Source organism: Pongo abelii, chromosome 20 (genome assembly GCF_028885655.2).
Source record: "Pongo abelii isolate AG06213 chromosome 20, NHGRI_mPonAbe1-v2.0_pri, whole genome shotgun sequence".
Taxonomy (NCBI): Eukaryota; Metazoa; Chordata; class Mammalia; order Primates; family Hominidae; genus Pongo; species Pongo abelii.
The window spans coordinates 64,024,524-64,046,783 of record NC_072005.2 but is presented as its reverse complement, the minus strand read 5'-3'; the positions used below and the strand labels follow the sequence as shown (position 1 = coordinate 64,046,783).

The following is a 22,260-nucleotide window of genomic DNA, read 5'->3' as shown; positions in this document are numbered from 1 at the left end:
GACGATGGGTAGCATTGCAAAACAGGCCAAACTAGACTTAGAGCTACTCTCTACCATCCTGCTGTCCACTCTGAGGCACATAAAGTTGGTGGTCCCTGCTAGGAAAGCCCTTCTTTTCTCAATCAGTCCCACACAATGAACAGAACAGATTGAAGGGTTAAACACTATGGCATTTCTCTCTCACAAATGAGAACATCATGAGGTGGGCATATCTAAGGTTGGTGGATTGGGAAGCTGGTTGGAGAAATCCATCTCAGCTACCATGTGGGGTCAACACTGTTTATTAAGGATGGGGACCTCTTGAAATCCACAGCAGGCCCCAGGTCAGATCTTTTAGGCAGCAGCTGGATAATATCCACGCTGAAACCACTAAGGGGAAAGAGATGAGGACCCCATTTGTTTCTGATCACTCATGCAGTTGTAGGTAATCTCTACAGTGTGAATGCACATATGTCTGAGGTTCAAATCCTGGCTTAGAGCTCCCTCTCAAAGGTTACTCTCAAGAGATTTTCTCTTAGGATCATGCCGTGTTAAACAATGAGCACATTCCGTGAACTCTTAAGGCCTCTCTCTGGTGTAAATTTTCTGATGCCTAATGAGGTTAGGCCTTCACTGTATGCTTTCTTATATCTGCTACAAAAGGCCTTTCTCTGGTTGATTTTCATTTGCCAAGCAAGGTAGGAGCTTCTGCTTTCCCACATTTCCTGAACACACAAGATCTTGTTCCATTGTGATTTCTCTGATATGTTACAAGATAGTCCATTACTCCATTCTCACACTGCTATAAAGACATACCTGAGTCTGGGTAATTTATAAAGGAAAGAGGTTTAATTGACTTACAGTTCTGCATAGCTCGGGAGGCCTCAGGAAACTTAAAATCATGGCAGGAGGCAAGAGAGAAGCAAAGACACTTCTTACATGGAGGCAGGTGAGAGCGAATGAGTGAACAGGAAAGAGCCCCTTATAAAACCATCAGATTGAGGGCTGGGCGCGGTGGCTCATGCCTGTAATGCTAGCACTTTGGGAGGCTGAGATGGGCGGATCACCTGAGGTCAAGAGTTCGAGACCAGCCTGGCCAACATGGCAAAACCCCATCTCTACTAAAAATTCAAAAATTAGCTGAAAGTGGTGGCGCACACCTGTAGTCCCAGCTACTTGGGAGGCTGAGGCAGGAGAATCACTTGAACTCAGGAGGCGGAGGTTGCAGTGAGCCAAGATAATGCCACTGCACTCCAGCCTGGCCAACAGAGCAAGACTCCGTCTCAAACAACAAACAAACAAAAAACCAAAAAAAACCCCTTAGATCTTGTGAGAACTCACTACAGGAGAACGGCATGGGGGGAAACTGCCCCCATGGTCTAATCACCACCCACCAGGTCCTGCCCTGGTCACTGGGGATTATGGGGATTACAATTCAAGATGAGATTTGGGTGGGGACATGAAGCCATGAACCATGGTAAGAATTGTGGCTTTAGAATTTCTCACGTTTACCACACTGAGAAGACATTTTTCCAGTGTGGACTTTCTGGTACTCAACAAATGTCTTTATAAAGAATTTGCCACATGATCTGTACTCATAAGGTCTTCTCCACTATGAATTCTCTGGTGCTAAACAAGATGAGGTCTAGTGATAGAGGCTTTCTCACATTCAGCACTTTTTTTTTTTTTTTTTTTTGAGACAGAGTCTCGCTCTGTTGCCCAGGCTGGAGAGCAGTGGCATGATCTCAGCTCACTGCAACCTCTGCCTCCTGGGTTAAAGCAATTCTCCTGCCTCAGCCTCCCGAGTAGCTGGGACTACAGGCGTGCACCACCACGCCCAGCTAATTTTTGTATTTTTTTAGTGGAGACGGGGTTTCACTATGTTGTCCAGGCTGGTCTCGAACTCCTGACCTTGCGGTCCGCCTGCCTCAGCCTCCCAAAGTGCTGGGATTACAGGCGTGAACCACCATGCCTGGCCAACACACTCTTAAAGCCTTGATCCTGTGTGAATTTTTTGGTATATATGGAGATTAGAGCTGGAGCCAAATAATTTCCCATAATCACTGCACTCAAAAGGCACAGCTTTGCTGTGAATTCTCTTGTGTAACTATAGAATGGTAGCTGTTATTAAAGGTATGCCAGCACTGACTGCACTCATAAGGGTTTACTCCAGCATGGATTTTCTGATACTGAAAAAGTATGTATTTGCAGCAAAAGCCTTTCCCACAATTGCTGTACTTGGAATCCCTTTGTCCAGTGTGAAAAGCCTCCCCCCTCTCATTGCTCCTGTGTGGCTCTTCCCCATTGAAAGGGGCCTGATGCTGCACAGTTGAGAGCTGACCAAGAAGTATTTCCCACCCTCCTTGCAAGTGAAGACCTTCTGTGACATGTGGGTAAGCATCTAACCAGTTAATGGCACAATCCATCCATTTGTTCACCAGACATATCATTTATTATGTTGCTTATGCATTGTACACTGTAACTTCATTACTCCAGCAACTCAAAACCCCATCCAATCACTGGGTTCATCTCACTGTTACAATCTCTAGGGTGTGTTGTCCTTCGCATCAGATTCGAATACTGTTCCTATAGCACAGGAAAACTATAAACACAATATATAATTGTATCCATTCACATCCAGTATACAGGAGGCCAGGAACACAGTGGAATGACATGGTCAAATTGCTGAAGAAATAACTACCAACCCAGATTTCTATCCACAATAATAGTATTTTTCAGGAAGAGCACAATATAAGATTATATCTGGTCAAAAATTGGAAATTTAGTAGAAAAGTAACCCTAAAAGTTATCCTTAAGGCCAAAGGAAAGTGATTACAGGTGAAAGGTCTGCAGTGGTAGAAGGAATGAGAATCCAAGAGATGGATGCATCTGCAGATCAATACAATTACTTATTATCTCTATACAACATGAACAATATCTTCTAATTGAGCAGAATAATAGATATGCTATACTCCAATACCAACACTCAATGACATCCTTTGATGTGTTCAAGAGAAGGGTAAAGGTATTAACAATTCTCTAATAGGTTAGAGAAGTGTTACAATTCTTATCTTAGACTAATGAATAAAATGAGTATATACATTTCAAACTAAAAGAAAATTAAGAATATTAAAACCTATATATTTTTAAAAGAAAGCACAAAAAACAGCCTAGAAGAAAACCACAAAATAAGATGCATTTGAAACCAAATATATTAGCTATCACATGAATTGAATATAGAATGCGTGAATAGTAATTTTTAATGGATTAAAATAATCCAGTAATAGTTCATAAATTACACATCTAAGATATAATGTCATAGAAATATATGAAATAGAAGAATGAAAAATGTATACTTATAATTACTAAACACAAACACACAAAAATGTGTATTTGCATCTGACAACTAGGAATAAGGAAGAAAACACCAGTAAAATATACTTTACAGTTTATACACTTTTTAAAATTTTAATATTACTTTTTATAAAGATGAGAGTTTCACTATGTTGCCCAGGCTGATCTCAAATTCCTGGCCTCTGGCAATCCTCCTGCATAGGACTTCCAAAATGCTGGGATTATAGGAGTGAGCCACTGCACCCGGCCTGTATACAATTTTTACCATCAATTCAAATTACATTAAAAAAAATTTAGTATAATGAGAGTAAAGAATTAAATATACAGACAAACCAGGATATTTTAATATTAGCTATCTCAGTAATGATTTCAAGAAGGCAGGTATAACATCGGTGAGGTTCTGTTAGATTCATACACCATAATGGACAAATCTGGACTGATAGATACATACAGATCAGCAGATATCAGTTGCCGAATGTTTTCTTTTAGCACAAATTGAGTACTTAAAAAACTGACAATATATAGTATCAGAAAAAATCTTTAACTTTCATAGAATAAAAGAGAGAATACAATCAGTGTAGAGATCAACAAAAGATACCTGAAACTCCTGGCCTCAAGTGATCCTCTTGCCTCAGCCTCCCAAAATGTTGAGATTACAGGCTTGAGCCACCATGCCCAGCCTAGATACCTGATTTCTTTTTAATTACGCTTGAAATTCAAATTACAAAATACAAAGTAACCCATGCATAGAGGAAACAAAAATTGAAGATTATTTTATTTGTAAAATAATGACAATACCAATTTCATAGGACTTTTTATAAATAGTATAATAGGCAGTCTTCTGACAAATTAGGAAAAGTAGATAGGGTCTGCCCTTAGAGTAGGGGCTTGGGCTAATTACCTGACTTCTCTGCACCTCAGCATTGTCATCATTACATTGAAGGGGTCCCTATGGTGCCTTAAAGTGCTCAAGCTCTACTCACCACACAATTTTGTTGTTTTTAAATTATCATAGGATATTCAACCTGAAGTTTTACTTTACGTGCCCAAGTCATCTCTACATATTCTCATGAGATGCAGTTCATGAATTCTAAAGCAGTATCATTTAATGTATTATTTTAAAAAGATAATTAGAAAGGTATATTCATTCCAAACATCTTTAAGAATAACAGTATATCCAATTAATACAAAAAAGCATCTCTACAGCATTATTTCATTTATATCAATTTTAAAATCAGCCAAAAATGTAAAGCTACTATTAGTAATATACATTTAAGGTGTCGAACTATGAAGAAAGTAAAATGAGTAAGGCAAAATTCTGGATGGCGGCATCCTCTGAAGGTGGAGGATGGAATTGGCAATCTGGCAGGCTCATGCCGGGCATGCTGATTTTGTTCTATTATATAATCAAGGGGCAGGGTTGAGTGTATTAGTTTATTACATTTATCATGTTTTCCCATTTTTTATCCATGTATAAGTAAAGATTAAGTGGACAAATCTTAATAGCCTGAAGACTGCCTACATGTGTTTCCCATGTAATTCCTAGTAATGCAAAGAGAAAGAACATTCCCAATAGCTTCTCAGGCACAAATTTGCCCTCTCAGTTAATACTGCATAAATGTGACCATTATTTTGTCTTTTATCATCATGTATGATGTTTGGTTATGAACTTAACAACATAATTCTACAGTATTTCCTACTGTGTATCTGGTATGTCACTGCCACTCAAGGTTTCTTTGAGAGGGAGACTATATGTTATTATTATTAATGAACCTATTTCCATGACTGCTGTGAAAAACCCAGGCTGAGTTAACAGTGATGAGCTCTGGCCAGGCACAGTGGCTCACGCCTGTAATCCAACACTTTGGAAGGCTGAGGCAGGAGGATCACTTGAGCCCAGGAGTTCAAGACCAGGCTGGGGAACATAGGGAGACCTCGTCTCTACAAAAAATTTAAAAATTAGCCAACCATGGTGGTATGCACCTGTGGTCTCAGCTACTAGGGAGGTTGAGGCAGGAGGACTGCTTAGGCCAGGAGGACAAGGCTACAGTGAGCTATGATTGCACCACTGCACTCCAGCCTGGGGGATAGAGCAAGACCCTATCTCAAAAAAAAAAAGCCTCAAGCATGTCAGTTCAAAAAAAAATTTTTTTTAAGTGATGAGTTCTGGAGGTAACTACACCCACTCTGGATTTTCTGGTTACAATCACTACCTTTTCTCTCAACCTCAGCTAGAAATCCAGACTCATGAGGCCTCAATCCCTGACCTTTCATTCCTTGCAAATGCCAAAGCCAACTATGTAGGAAACTTTTTCAGAGAAGAAGAAAACTTTGTCTTCCCAGAAGATAAACTCTCCACTTTGCTCTATGAGGCAGAGAGCAACCTCAAACCACAAACAGGTTGGGACTTGAACAGGCCTGAACTCAAGTATTCTTTCCTGGGAAATTCATCCATCTTGTTGGATAAAAGCAGCAGTTTTAATCAGTATGTTTTCTTCCATTTACTTACTGTTTCACAATTTACTTAAACATCTTACAAATGACTGTCAATTGAACTGTTTACAGTTGTTATTATAAAAGTTTTTTTTTTTTCTTGAGACATAGTCTTCGTTCTGTCGCCCAGGCTGGAGTGCAGTGGCATGATCTCGGCTCACTGCAAGCTCTGCCTCCCGCGTTCACGCCATTCTCCTGCCTCAGCCTCCCGAGTAGCTGGGACTACAGGTGTCCGCCACCACGCCTGGCTAATTTTTTGTATTTTTTAGTAGCGACGGGGTTTCACCGTGTTAGCCAGGATGGTCTTGATCTCCTGACCTTGTGATCCACCCACCTTGGCCTCCCAAAGTGCTGGGATTACCGCGCCCGGCCAAAAGTGTTTTAAATCTTTGTATACATGTATTTTGGTGTAAGAAAGCACTCAATCCTAATGAGTATGCCCCAACATGACTTGTTTGGTTATAAAATATAAGTATGTTTAAATTTAATGTGAAACCCTTAAGTAACAACATATATAAACATTAACTCAAACAGATGTCAAAGCTTTGCAACACTGAGTTACACAAAGCCTAATTAGGTAGACAAGGATGGGAGGCCAAGGTGGGAGGATCACTTGAGTTCAGGAGATCAAGACCAGCCTGGGCAACGTAGTGAGACTCCCATATCTATAAAACAACAACAACAAAAATAGACAGGATAACAAAGAACACAAACAACCGAAATATTTTGGATTATATCAAAATTTAAAACTATTCTTCAGGATACACTGCTAAGATAACAAAAAGAAACCAAATACAGATAAATGGTTTGCAAAACATGTATCTGACAAATAACTAGCACTCAGAATATTAGAAGATACAATGAATTCTTAAAATTCAATGTTAAGAAGAAAAAACAATTTAAAGTGGGACAAAAGATTTGGACAGATAGGGTCTGGTGCAGTGGCTCACGCCTGTAATCCCAGCACTTTGGGAGGCTGAGGTGGGCGGATCACCTGAGGTCAGGAGTTCAAGACCAGCCTGGCCAACATGGTGAAACCCCATCTCTACAAAAAATACAAAAAATTAGCTGGGCGTGGTGGTGGGGGCCTGTAATCCCAGCTACTTGGGAGGCTGAGGCAGGAGAACTGCTTGAACCTGAGAGACGGAGGTTGTGGTGAGCTGAGATCTCGCCATTGCACTCCAGCCTGGGCAAGAAGAACGAAACTCCATCTCAAGAAAAAAAAAAAAAAAAAAAGATTTGGAAAGATAAAGATATATGAACAATGAACATATGAAAAAATGCTCAATATCAGTAGTCATTTCAGCAATGAAATTTAAACCCACAATGAAACACCTCTACACATCTGTTAAATTGAAAAACTTAAAGTGTAACAAAACCAAGTGCTCAAAAAGATGTAGGACTGGAGCTCCCACAAAATACTGGTGAGAAATCAAAATGGTACGGCCATTTTGGAAAACAACTTGGCAGTTTCCTATACAGGTAAATATACACATATCATATGACACAGTAATTCTACTCCTAGTTATTTACAGAATGCAAACGAAAATGTTTTCAACCAAGTATCTGTAGCAAGAGAGTGACTTCAGCAAGAAGGCAGATTAGCAGTCCGTAAATGCTGTTCTCCCCACCCCCACAGAGCCAAAATAAATAAGCAACTACATTTTAATGCAAATAACTAAAGGAAAGCACCAGAATATGTCAAAGTAATAACAAAAACTCTGGTGAGCACAGAAACTCAGGATAGCCAAGTAGAGAATGGAACACCTGGCCTCCACAACCCCATCCCCCAGCCAAGATCAGCTGAAAACCAGAGGGAATTTCTCCGTATGTGGAAAAAGTGAGCAATAGCATACTAGCAGCGTCCATCACCACCTTGGACACCTACAGTACTCACCACTGGGGTCCCCTACAGCCCTCACAGGCACTAAGCTTAGCTGAGGGACCCGCCTGGAGTCCATACAGCTGTGCTCCTAAGGAGCTGACACTGTCCTGCCCCCAGTGGCCCATACAGCTACTGTGCTGTTATCTTGGAACTGCTGGAGTTCTGTCTGGTTCCATGGCACCCCTTCATCCCTGAGGATAAGCCATCACCAACCACCCCCACCTGGTGGCCCAACATCTACAAGCAGCTTTTCTACCTTCCCATGTAGGGCCATGCAGTGGTAAAGCTGTACCATCTACCCCTCAAATCCCTATGCTAGGCTGTGTCCTGTCACCTTAGACTAGAGCTGAAGCTGTGCACTCCCTCCTGGGAAAACAATGCTTTGGCAGATCTGCAACATCCACCTCTCACCATCTACCTCTCTCAGTCTACTTCTCCCAAAACTGCCCTGCTTCCAGGGACCTGAGCTGAAGCTGCACACTGCCTCCTGAGGAAAGGATGCCTTGGCGGAACTCCTCCACCTGCCCCTCCCAGTTGCTGCTGCATCCTGCCCCTCTAGGCCAGAGCTGAAGCAATGTCAGGCATCCTGGGAAAACAGTGCATTAACCATCCAGAGCAGTCACACCCCTCTGTACCTGAGCTGAAGCAGTACCTTGTCTCCTGGGAAAACAGTACTTTGGCCATCGAGAGCAGTCATGCCTCCCCAGTGCCTAAGTTTAAGCAGCACCCTGCCTACCACACCCTGCCTTCCAGGTGACAGTGTCTTGGCCATCCAAAGCAGACACACAGTCCAGTACCTAATCTGAAGCAGCTTCCTGCATCCCAGGAAAATGGTGCCTGGGCCAACCTAAGGTCACACACCCTAGACCTGAGCTGACAAGGCACATTACCCCCTGGGGATGCAGTGCCTTGCCTGAACTGAGTAGCTATGCAATACTGGGCTGAGCTGGCACGGGACTTCACATTCCAGTGAAACAAAGCAGGGCATGAGATGAGACACCCCACACTACAGGCCAAACAACTCTAGTACTCACTTTTGGGAGCTAGCTGGATAACCAGCTGCCAGGGGGCGGGACTAACACCCTGAAGTATGAGCTGCTGAGACAGCTCTCTCCCTGGGGAGCTGAGTCATCACTGGGCTGCTCCCTATTGCCCAAGGCCCAAACAACAACTGTGCTATGCCAGAAACCCGAGTTGCCAATGAGCCTGAATGGTTCCGGTTACCAAACTGCAGCTGTATTCTGTTTCCTTGGCCCAACACTCCAAAGCACCACTTCTTCCCTAGAGTTGGGCCTGTGCTGTGCCCGGCCGCCCAGAAACAAAAAGCTACAACCTGGCCCTTTGGGCCCAAGCTGCTAGGGGGTACATCAGAGTCACAGATCTTGGCTCTGTGGTAAACCTACCTCCAATTCTACCACATGGAGCAAATCTATAGCTCAAAACCCAGGTGCCACAATAGGTTCATCAGATGCTGAGCCCAGAACCCCAGACCCACAGCTGCCCTGAGCACCTGCACCTGGAACCCAGAGCCACTGTACCTGCCTATAGGCCATATCACACTTGACAGCAAGAAGTATCTTCATGGCTAAGTAACTTCATTGTGGGGCAAATGAAAATAGGACTCCAAAAAAGCCCTTGCCATTAACAACCTATGCCACCACTGCTACAGACTTTTACAACCTAGGCCACTGAGGAAAACACAGTTACTGCCAACATTAAATACTGTTGATAAAGCTGAACAAAGACTATACCATTTCACTTATCTGGAAACAGAGTTACTACACCCTTCTCAACTAGCACACTAAGGACCAAGTGCAGGTGAAAGCCTCTATGAAAGTGACTGTAGAAAAATGGGAAGACGCCATTGTTTCACCAGATGCACAGACATCAATGCGGGGACAAAACAAACATGAAAAAGCAAGGAAATGTGTCACCACGAAAGGAACACAATAACTCTCCATTAACAAACTAGAAGGAAATCTACCAATTACCAAAAAAGTAATTCAAAATAATGATCTTTTAAAAACTCAATAAGGCCGGGTGCAGTAGCTCACACCTGTAATCCCAGCACTTTAGGAGACCAAGGTGGGCGAGTCACTTGAGGTCAGGAGTTCAAGACCAGCCTGGCCAACATGGTGAAACCCTGTCTCTACTAAAAATACAAAAATTAACTGGGTGTGGTGGTGCACACCTGTAGTCCCAGCTACTCGGGAGGCTGAGGCAGGAGAATCACTTGAACCTGGAAGGCAAAGATTGTTGTGAGCCAAGATCACGCCACTGCACTCCAGCCTAGGTGACAGAGTGACACTCTGTCTCAAAAACACACAAACAAACAAAAAACCCTCAATAGGATACAAGATAATACAGAAAGATAATTCAATAAAATCAGAAAAACAATTCATAACATGAATGAGAAATTTAAAAGAAATATTTTAAAATCACCAAACAGGAATCCTGCAGCTGAAGAATTTAATGTATAAAATATAAGGTACAATAGAGAGCTTCAATAGCAGACTTACTCAAGCAAAAGAAAGATAAAGAGTTTGTTTGGAATTACCCAGTGAGAGAAGAATAAATAAGAATGACAAGGAGTGAAGAAAGCCTACAAGACTTATTAGATAACATCAAGGGAAAAAAATTTCATATTACCAGAGTTCCAGAAGGCAAAGAGATGACAAAAGGCGTAGAAAATATATTTAATAGGCTGGGTGCAGTGGCTCACACCTGTAATCCTAGCACTTTGGGAGGCTGAGGCGGGTGGATCACCTGAGGTCAGGAATTTGAGACCAGCTTGGGCAACATGGCGAAACCCCGTCTCTACCAAAAATACAAAAAATTAGCCAGGCATGGTGGTGGGTGCCTGTAATCCCAGCTACTCGGGAGGCTGAGGCAGAAGAATCACTTGAACCTGAGAGGCAGAGGTTGCAGTGAGCCAAGACTGCACCGTTGCACTCCAGCCCGGGCAAGAAGAGTGAAAATTCCGTCTCAACAAAAAAAAAAAAAAAAAAAAAAAAAGAAAAAAATATATATTTAATACAATTTTTTAATAAAACAGGCCAGGCATGGTGGCTCACGCCTGCAATCCCAGCACTTTGGGAGGCCAAGGCGGGTGGATCATGAGGTGAGGAGTTCAAGACCAGTCTGGCCAACATGGCGAAACTCCGTCTCTACTAAAAATACAAAAAATTAGCTGGGTATGGTGGTGTGCACCTGTAATCCCAGCTATTTGGGAGGCTGAGGCAGGAGAATCGCATGAACCCAGGAGGCAGAGGGTGCAGTAAGCCAAGATTGTGTCATTGCACTCCAGCCCGGGCGACAGTGCAAGACTCTGTCTCAAAAAAAAATAAAATTAAAAAAAAAACATATTTAATGAAATTACAGCTGCTAAGGAGAGCATAGCAAGATTAAAAATAAAACATAAAAGAAAATGAAAAAGACAATGAAATAATAGCTAAAAACCTCCCAAGTCTTGCGAGAGATATGGACATTCAGATCCAGGAAGCTCAAAGATCCCCAAAAAGGTCACCTCCAAGGCACATTATATTTGAACTGACAAAAGTCAAAGACAAAGAGAAAAATCTAAAAGTACTGCTAGAAAAGCATCAAGTCATATATAAGGGAATCTTCATTAGAATAACAGCAGAAACCTCACAGGCCAGGAAAAAATGGGATGATATATCCAAAATTCTGAAAGAAAAGAAAAAATATCTGTCAAAAATACTACACACAGCAAACCAATCCATCAGAAATTAGGTAGAAATAGCCAGGCGCAGTGGCTCACGCTTATAATCCCAGTATTTTAGGACGCTGAGGCAGGCGAATTACTTGAGGTCAGGAGTTCAAGACCCGGCTGGCCAACATGGTGAAACCCCATCTCTACAAAAATTAACCAGGCATGGTGGCATGTGCCTGTAATCCCAGCTGCTCCAGAGGCTGAGACAGGAGAATCGCTTGAACCTGGGAGGTGGAGGTTGCAGTGAGCCAAGATCATGCCACTGCACTCCAGCATGGGCAATAGAGCGAAACTCCATTAAAAAAAAAAAAAAGAAAAGAGAGAGAAATTGGGTAGAAATAAAGTATGTGTCTCAGGCAAGCAAAAATTAAGGGAATTTATCACCACTACACCAGCCTTTCAAGAAATGATCAAGGGAACGCTATATCTGGAAATAAGAAGACAATAATCACCATTATGTAACCACATAAAAGTATAAGACTCACTGGTAGAGCAGATAGGCAAAGAAAAAAGAGAAAAAAAAATCAAATCTTATCACTACAGAAAACCACCAAAATACAATGATAAAAAATAAGAGATGAAGAAAAGAACAAAGGATATACAAAACATTCTGAAAACCACAAAATGAAAGGAGTCTTCACTTAAAAATAATAACCTTGAGGTAAACAGATTAAATTCCTACCTTAAAAGATATATACTAGTTAAATGGGTTTTTTAAATAACCCAACTATATGCTACCTACAAGAAACTCACTTCACCTCTAAAGACACAAATATGGCCAGGCGCAGTGGCTCACACCTGTAATCCCAGCACTTTGGGAGGCTGAGGCGGGTGGATCACCTGAGGTCAGTTCGAGACCAGCCTGGCCAACATAGTGAAACCCCATCTCTACTAAAAATACAAAAATTAGCCGGGTGTGGTGGCACACGCCTGTAGTCCCAGCTACTCGGGAGGCTGAGGCAGGAGAAATGCTTAAACCCAGGAGGCAGAGGTTGCAGTGAGCCAAGATAGTGCCATTGCACTCCAGCCTGGGTGACAGAGCGAGACTATGTCTGAGAAAAAAAAAAAAAAAAAAGACACAGACTGAAAGCAAAGGAATAGAATATATTCCATGCAAATGGAAACCAAAAGCAAGCAGGAGTAGCTATACATTTTTTTCTTTTCTTTTCTTTCTTTTTTTTTTTTTTTTTTTTTTTTTTACCACAATCATGACTATATAAGGAGTAGCTATACTTACGATAAGAGACTTTGTATCAAACACAGTAGGGATGAAATCAGGAAGAGGATACAAAAATTGTAAATATATATGCACCCAATATCAGAGCACCCAGATATGTAAGGCAAATATTATTAGATCTAAAGGGGAACACAATACAATAATACAATAATACTTGTGGACTTCAACACCCTACTTTCAGCAATGAACAGATCATATACATAGAAAATCAACAAAGAAACACCAAGTTTAAACTGACTTTAGACCAAATGGCCTTAAAAGACACTGACAGATCTTTTCATCCAACAGCTACAGAATACATATTTTTTTTCATAAGCACATGCAATATTTTCAAGGACAGGCCACATGTTAAACCACAAAACAAATCACAAAAATTAAAAGAATTAAAATCACATCAAGTACCTTTCTGACCACAATGAAATAAACCTAGAAATCAATAACAAGAGGAACTTTTAAAACAGCACAAATAAATGGAAATTAAATAACATGATTCTGAATGACCAATGGGTAATGAAGAAATTAAGAAAAAAATTTTAAATGTCTTAAAATGAGTGAAAACAGAAACACAACATATAAAAATGTATGGGATGCAGCAAGAGCAGTTTTAAGAGGAAAGTATTTAGCAATAAACACCTACATCAAAAACAAGAAAGATCTGGCTGGGCATGGTGGCTCACACCAGTAATCCCAGTGCTTTGGGAGGCCAAGGCAGGAGGACAACTTGATGCTCGGTCGAGACCAGCCTGGGCCATATAGCAAGACCCTATCTCTTAAAAAAAAAAAAAATAGATTAGCTGGTCATGATAGTGCATACCAGTAGTCCTAGCTATTCTGGAGGCAGCGGTGGGAGAACTGCTTGAGCCCAAGAATTCAAAACTGAGGTGTGAGGATCACTTGAGCCCAGGAGTTTGAGTTGATTGTACCATTACACTCCAGCCTAGGTAACACAGTAAGACCCTGTCTCTTAAAAAAAAAAAAAAAAGAAAAAGAAAAATCTAACAGTGCTTCTCAAGGAACTAGAAAAGAACAAATCAGACCCAAAATTACAAGGAAAGAATTAACAAAGATCAGAACAGTAATAAATAAAACTGAGACTTAAAAAAAAATTCAAAGGATCAACAAAATGAAAAGTTCATTTTTTGAAAAGAAACCATTAGACTAACCAAGAGAAAAGACTCAAATAAAATCAAACACATACAAAAATGACACTGCAACTGATACCACAAAAATACAGAGTCATTAGAGACTATTATGAACAACTACAAACCAAAAAGTTGGAAAACCTACAGAAAATAAATTCCTAGACACATACAACCCATCAGGATTGAACCTAGAAGAAACAGAAAATTTCAACTGGCCAATTCTGAGTAACAAGATTTAATCAGTAATAAAAAGTCACCCATCAAAGGAAAGTCCATGATCTCATGGCTTCACTGCTGAATTCTACCAAACATTTTAGGGGAATTAAATATGAATTCTTCTCAAACTTTCCCCGAATAATGAAGAGGAGGGAATTATTCTAATCTCATTCCACGAGCCAGCATTACCATGACACAAGAACCAGACAAGGACACACACATGCAAAAGAAAACTACAGGCCAATATTCCTGATGAACATAAATGCAAAACTCCTCAACAAAATACTAGCCAACCAAATCCAAAAGTACATCAAAAAGATTGTTTACCATGACCAAGTGGAATTCATTCTAGGGATGCAAGAATGGTTCAACATACACAAAACAATAAACATGATAAATCAACAGAATGAAGAACAAAAAATGTGATCATCTCCATAGGTGGAGAAAAAGCCTCTGGTAACATTCAATGTCCCTTCATGATGAAAACTCTTAACAAATTACACATAATAATAGAAAGAATGGGCCGGCCGTGGTGGCTCACACCTGTAATCCCAGCACTTTGGGAGGCCAAGGCGGGTGGATCACGAGGTCAGGAGATCAAGACCATCCTGGCTAACGCAGTGAAAACCCATCTCTACTAAAAATACAAAAAATTAGCTGGGCGTGGTGGTGGGCACCTGTAGTCCCAGCTACTCGGGAGGCTGAGGCAGGAGAATGGTGGGAACCCAGAAGGCGGAGCTTGCAGTGAGCTGAGATCATGCCACTGCACTCCAGCTGGACAACAGAGTGAGACTGCACCTCAAAAAAAAAAAAATTAAAAAAAAATTATAATAATAATAGAAAGAACGTACCTCAACATAATAAAGATAATAAATAACATACCCACAGCTAACATCATGCATAATGGGAAAGTGCTGAAAGCTTTCTCTCTATAATCTGAAACAAAACAAGTATGCCCACTTTCACACCTTTTATTTAACAAAGTACAAAAGGTCTGAGACAGAGTAATCAGGCAAGACAAAGAAATAAAGGGCATGCAAATCAGGAAGGATGAAGTCAAATTATCCCTGTATGCACATGACAGGATCAAATATATAGAAAACCCTAAACTCCAAAAGTGGCACCAAAAAACTCTTAGGACTGATAAATTCACTGAACTTGCAGGATATAAAATCAGCATGCAAAAATCAGCAGCATTTCTATACACCAACAATGAATTAGCTGAAAAAGAAATCAAGAAAGCCATCCCATTTACAATACTTCAACAAAAATAAAATAAGAATACATGGAAAACTATGTAACACTGATGAAGTAAATCAAAGAGGACACACATAAAAATGGAAAAACATCCCATGGTCATGGATTAGAATGGTTAATATAAAAATGAACATACTTTCCTGTAACAGATAGCTTTTGAAAAAAAATGAACATACTACCTCAAGTGATCTACAGATTCAATGCACTCTTAACAAAATACCAATGACATTTTTCACAGAAATAGAAATAGTAATCCTAAAATTCATGATATCACAGAAGATACTGAATATCCAAAGCAATCCTAAGCAAAAAGAACAAAATGGAAGTTATCACACTACCTGACCTTGAAATATACTACAAAGTGATGGTAACCAAAACAGCATGGTACAGGTATTTTTTAAATACCACACAAACCAATGGAACAAAACAGAGAGCCCAGGAATAAGTCTCATTTACAGCCAACTGATTTCTAACAAATGCACAAAGAATATTCACTGGGAAAAGGATAGTCTCTTCAATAAATGGTGCTGGGACACTGGATATTCATATGCAGAAGAATGAAAGTAGACTCATCTCTCACCATACACAAAAATCAACTCAAAACACCAAGTATGCTGGCTCATACCTGTAATCTTAGCTACTCAGAAGGCTGAGTTGTAGCTCACTTGAGTCCAGGAGTTCAGGACCAAGCTGGGCAATGTGGTGAGACTATGTCTCTAAAAAATAATTAAAAAGCAAAAGCAAAAATTGGGAATGTATTTTTAGGGCAATTTGAATCTATGCTCTCAGAATAATCAACTCAAAATGGTTTAAAAGCTTAAATGTAAGAGCAAAAACTATGAAACTACATAAGAAAACATAGGGGAAATGCTTCTGGATATTGGTCTGGGCAAGGATTTTATGAATACCTAAAAATCAAGGTAACAAAAGCACAAATAAACAAAGGGATTACATTAAACTAAAAAACTTCTGCACAGCAAAGGAAACAACAGAATGCAGAGACAACTAGTAGAGTGGAATAAAATATTTGCAAACTATTCATCTGAAAGGGATTAATATCCAGAATACAAAAGGAACTCAATAGCAAAAAAAAATAAATAAATAAATCTGATTTTAAAATGGGTAAATAAGGTGAATAGACATCCCTCAAAAGGAGACATACAAATGGCCAAGTATATGAAAAAATGCTCAACATTGCTAATCAGGGAAATGCAAATCAAAACCACCATGAGATATAATTTCACCTCAGTTAGGAGGGCTATTACCAAAGATAAAAAATAAAAAATGCTGCTGAGAACATGGAAAAGGGGGAACTCTTATATATGGCTGGTAGGAATGCTAATTAGTATAGCCATATGGAAAACAGTATGGATGTTCCTCAAAAATCTAAAACTATAGCCAGGCACGGTGGTGTGTGCCTGTAGTCCCAGCTACTCAGGAGGCTGAGGTGCAGGACTGCTTGAGCCCAGGAGTCTGAGACCAGCCTGAATAACACAGCAAGACCCCATTTTAAAAAATGAAAAATAAACAAAGTTAAAAATACAACTACCATATGATCCACTGGTAATGATCTATACCACTACTGGGCATATATCCAAAAACAAATATATCTATATGTCAAAGAGAGATCTACACTCCTATGTTTATTGAAGCACTATTCATAATAGCTAAGAAATCAATCTAAGTGTCCATTATCAGATGAATGAAGAAAGAAAACATGGCATATATACACAATGGAATACTACTCAGCCATGAAAAATAAACCTGTCATTCACAGCAACATGAATGAGCTTGAAAGACATTAAGTGAAATAAGCTAGGCACACAAAGAGAAATACTCCATGTTTCTACTCATATGCAAGCATAAAAGGTTGAGTAGAATGGTGGTAACCAGAGGCTGGGAAGGACAGCAGAGAGGCAGATAGAGATTGGTTAACAAATACAAAATTACAGCAAGTAAGATTCCATTTGAATAAGTTGTAGTGTTCTGTGGCACTGTAGAATGAGTATAATTGGCAACAATACATTTTATATTTTCAAATAGCTAGAAAAGCAGACTGTGAATGTTTCTAAACACAAAGAAATGATAAATGATTGAGATGGATATGCTAATTACCCTGATTTGATCATTACTCTTAGCACACATGTATTGAAATATCACACCAAACCCCATAAACATTGTCAATTAAAAACAATAAAAGAAACAAAAAGAATACCAAAAGAGAAATTCCAAAATATTCTGATTAAACATATTAATTATTATGACTGGACTCAATCCATGGTGACAACTAGCTGCATATACATATGCAGGTTCACCTGTTAAAATTCCAGTCACTTTATAGTCAGCCTTCACACAATCTTCTGTAAGACTGAAAAATGAGATTCCTTCTCTGTATTTATTTTCTGAGTTTATCATAATCTTTTAACTTACTTTAGCTACATGTCTTATTTCATTTTTGGTTCCAAATTGACCTCTAGAAAATTGTTGAGGTGAATTTTGAACTATTTACTCTCTCTAAAGAGGAGTAAAGAAGCTGAGAAACCACAATCAGAGGGAAGCATTAGGACTCCCTGGATTACATTATGTACAAACAGCTACAATATCATCTCCATCCTACAGAAAAATAAAGAAGAAATTAACAAGTAGATCCAGATCAAGAAAAAAGTATGGTACTGGGTGGTTAAAGACACATGGAGAAACAATTTTTTAAAAAAATCAAAGCGTCTGAAGTGTGCAGTAAAATGTGCCTATTCATATGTACATCCTTAAATGTAAAAGTATTTCATAGCTCAAGCCTCCATCTTTCTCATAAAGATATATGCTTCTGCTCCTCAAGAGTGGAGACAATGCTGTGGAACAAAGTAGGCTTTCACAAAATGTTTTCAAACAAACCGTTTGTCTACAGCACTGGACAGCAGTGAATGTATACACAGGGAAAATAAAGGGGATGAGGCCCTTTTGTTTCTGAAACATTTCCCTCTCCCAAATAAAATAAGGAGGGGATGACAAATTGCCATGGGCTTGTCAGGGAAGTCTCAAAGAAGCTGTGCTTCCATTTCTTTCTCTTCCCTATGACTCCTCCTCCTTTGTTTGAATGTCCCTGAGATAACATTTCACTGTAAACTAACAAGAAAGATGTGGCTGAAGGTTTTCCTAAGTGCACAGTAACCACTGGGTCTCTCTCATGGGTGAATTATCAGATGTAGAGTAAGACTCTTGGCTGTGTCAATTTCTAACATAATTGTTTAGGTGACAAATGATGATCTAAAACAGGTTTTCCCAGAGAGATGATGCTTATGGAGTTTCTCTTCAGTATGAATGACCAGATGGTAAGATGTTTCCTCTCACCACAGATTTTCTTCAGTGGTTACATTAAAAAACTATTTCGCTAATAGGAATTCTTGGATGTTGACTGAAGTGTACGTAAAAAGTCTTTCCACATCTGTTACAATGGTAGGGTTTCTCCAACTATGAATCCGTTGATGTCCAGTGAGGAGGAATGAGCGGCAATTGAAGGCGTTTCCATATTCACTGCACTCACTGGGCTACTCTCAGTGTGGATGATGGAGTGTTCAATGAGATCTGTGCTCTCGCAAGAAACGTTCCCACTCTGGATGGGTTCGTGGGACTTTTCTGCAGTGTGAATCCGCTGGTGCCTTGTGAGGGGTGACCTGCGGTTGAAGGCCTTCCCGCACTCCACGCATTCATAGGGCTTCTCTCCAGTGTGGATGCTGAAGTGTCGAATCAGGTTTGTGGTCCGACAAAAGGCTTTCCCACATTGGATGCATACATACGGCTTCTCTCCAGTATGAATCCACTGGTGCCTTGTGAGCCCTGACATGCGGGTAAAAGCCTTTCCACACTGTAAACACTCATAGGGCTTCTCTCCAGTGTGGATGTTGAAGTGCCGAATGAGGTCTTTTCGAATGCTAAAGGCTTTCCCACATTCTTTGCACTCAAAAGGCTTTTCTCCAGTGTGGGCTCTTTCATGCAGGACATAGGTGGAATAGTGAGTGAAGGCCTTTCCACACTGACTGCACACAAAGGGCTTCTCACCAGTGTGAATCCGCTCATGCTGCTTGAGGTGTGACCTGCAGTTGAAGGCCTTCCCACACTCAAGGCACTTAAAGGGCCTCTCCCCAGTATGGATAATGAAGTGTTGAATGAGGGCTGTACTCTCATAAAAGCCTTTTCCACATTCGCTGCATGCGAAGGGTTTTTTCTCATTGTGGCTCTTGTTATGCAAGACAAAATTGGAGCGGTAGGTAAAGGCCTTTCCACATTCATTGCACACAAAAGGCTTCTCTCCACTGTGAACCCGCTGGTGCCGTGTAAGGTGCGACCCGCGATTGAAGGTCCTTCCACATTCACTGCACACAAAGGGCTTATCTCCATTGTGAGTCCGCTGGTGCCGTGTGAGGTGTGACCTGCGATTGAAGTCCTTCCCACACTCCAGGCATTTATAGGGCTTCTCCCCAGTATGGATGATGTGATGCTGAAGGAGGTGTTTGCTCTTGCCGAATGCTTTCCCACATTCTGGGCAATCATAGGGCTTCACACGAGGGTGAATCTGCTCATGCTGAACAAGGAAGCAATTCTCATTAAACATTTCCTCGAATTTATAGGAATTTTCCCCTTCATGAATCAAGGAATCTGTAACTGGTCCATATGAGTCAAATCCATAGAGAGCATCTTCTGTTGAAACTTGGTTCTGTATCATCATTGAACATATACCATCAGCTGTCGCCAAACCTTCATGTTCAAGGCTCATTTTCCCATGGAGTTTCTCACTCTGTGGGTCTGTCCCTGGTCTCAAAAAGTATTCCTGCATTTCAGATGGCCCATCTTGATCCATGGCCTGCCCCAAATAGGAGTATCTTGGGACTCCCTGTGCCAGCTGTTCCTGGAGTGAGACTTCCTCAGGCAAGGCCAGGTGAGAAGGGATAGGCTCTACAGTCTCAGGTTTTGTGCTGTCACCTGAAGGGAACACAATACACAAAAGAACTTATTAAGATAGTATAGAAGAAATGAAACCACCTTTTTGGTGAGAACAATAAGATGAAAATAGTGATGATTTGAAAATAGCTATGATTTGATGGGCTGGGTACAGTGGCTCATCCCTGTAATCCCAGCATTCTGGGAGGCCGAGGCAGGCGAATCACTTGAGGTCAGGAGTTCGAGACCAGCCTGGCCAACATGGTGAAACCCCATATCTACTAAAAATACGAAAATTAGCCAGGCATGGTGGTGGGTGGCTATAATCCCAGCTACTTGGGAGGCTGAGACAGGAGAATCACTTGAACCTGGGAAGTGGAGGCTGCAGTGAGCCGAGACTGAGCCACCATACTCCAGCCTAGGTGACAGAGGGAAACCCATCTCAAAAAAAGCCCAGGCGCAGTGGCTCATGCCTGTAATCCCAGCACTTTGGTTTGGGAGGCTGAGGTGGATCACCCGGGATCTGCCCACCTCAGCTTCCAAGGTAGCTGGACTACAGGCATATGCTACCACGCCTGGCTTTTTTTTGTTTATTTTTTTTTTAGATGGAATTTCACTCTGTTGCCTAGGCTGGAGTGCAGTGGCATGATCTCAGTTCACTGCAACTTCTGCCTCCTAGGTTCAAGCAATTCTCCTGAATCAGCCTCCCAAGTGGCTGGGATTACAGGTGTGCGCCACCATGCTGGGCTAATTTTTTTGTATGTTTAGAGATGAGGTCTCACCATGTTGGCCAGACTGGTCTAGAACCCCTGACCTCAGGTGATCTGCCTGCCTCGGCCTTCCCAAATGCTAGAATTACAGGTGTGAGCCACCCCGCCTGGCTAAATTTTTTGTATGTTTTTAATAGAGATGGGGTTTTGCCATGTTGCCCAAGCTGGTCTCGAACTCCTGGGCTCAAGTAATCCGCCCACCTCTGCCTCCAAAGTGCTGGGATTACAGGCGTGACCCACCGTGCCTGGCCAACTCTTGAAATTTTTAAAAAGAAACCCAGAGGGAGAAGCTCAAGCAGAGTACAGATGGTCTTGAATAGAGATCCCCACTCACAGTCAAGACGAGACTAGGTGGACATCATAATGATGACACTCTATCATAAGCTTGCTCAAGAACATGTCAAAGAGCTACAAGAGGCCAGGGAAGGGGCACTTAATGTAGCCTAGATGGGGCAGGGGCAGGAAGAGGTCAAGGAGGCTTCCCAGAGAGGATGCTTCATGAGCTTAAAGTGAGAAGGACATATTAGCCTTAGGACATAGAATATACAAAGTCACAGAGTCTTCAGCGAATCCAGAGGACTGCAGTGAGAGGAGGCAGCCCCATGAGAAGTCAAGGTTGGTCAGGATTCAGAGACAGGAAGGGGCGGAGATGAAGCTGATGCTCAAGATTCTGCCTGAGGGACAGCTAGTGATGGCCACAGCTACTCTTAGGATAGAGCTCCTAGGACAGAGGGTGAACAGAATCCTGGTAGACATACAGAATCCACTGTGTCAGGGTGAAAGACAGGCGAAAAGGCTAACAAACAAGTGGATCTTGAAAAAGAAAATAATAAAACTTTATTTCAAGACAATAAAAATCTAACTGAATGAAGAAATTGATAATATAAAATTATCAATTCTCTCAAAACTGATCCAGAAATTCAATACAACCCTGAGAAACAATAACCTGAAAACACTAGAAAAAGACACAATCTGAAAGGTACTGCCTGCAATCCTGGCTACTCGGGAAGCTGAGCCCAGGAGTATGAGACCAGCCTGGGCAACATAGCCAGATCCATCTCTTAAAAAAAAAAAAGTAATAATAATAAATAAAAAGAATGTGTGGATTAGCCTTGGAGAGTATGTAAGAGTAAAAAGGATGGGCTATGAGATAACTGATGAAGCCAACATAAAAGTGAAGATCAGAGTAAGAAGAGAACCAAAGCCCAGTGAGAACAGAGAAAGAGAATCTAAGAGGGCCCAATGCTCAAGCACAAAAT

At 41.0% G+C, this 22,260-nt stretch overlaps 1 protein-coding gene across 2 annotated transcripts in view; it reads right to left on the bottom strand.

Annotated features, from left to right (window-relative positions):
• Positions 1–2,408: 2,408 nt before the first annotated feature.
• ZNF460 (zinc finger protein 460) overlaps positions 2,409–22,260 on the bottom strand; it is a 28,622-nt gene continuing 8,770 nt past the window's right edge. For both annotated transcript variants that reach the window (XM_054541225.2, XM_024236943.3), the window contains exon 3: positions 2,409–20,273. In XM_054541225.2, coding sequence (XP_054397200.1) covers positions 18,742–20,273 — 1,532 coding nt within the window. In that variant the 3' untranslated portion in view covers positions 2,409–18,741. The remainder of the gene's footprint in view (positions 20,274–22,260) is intronic.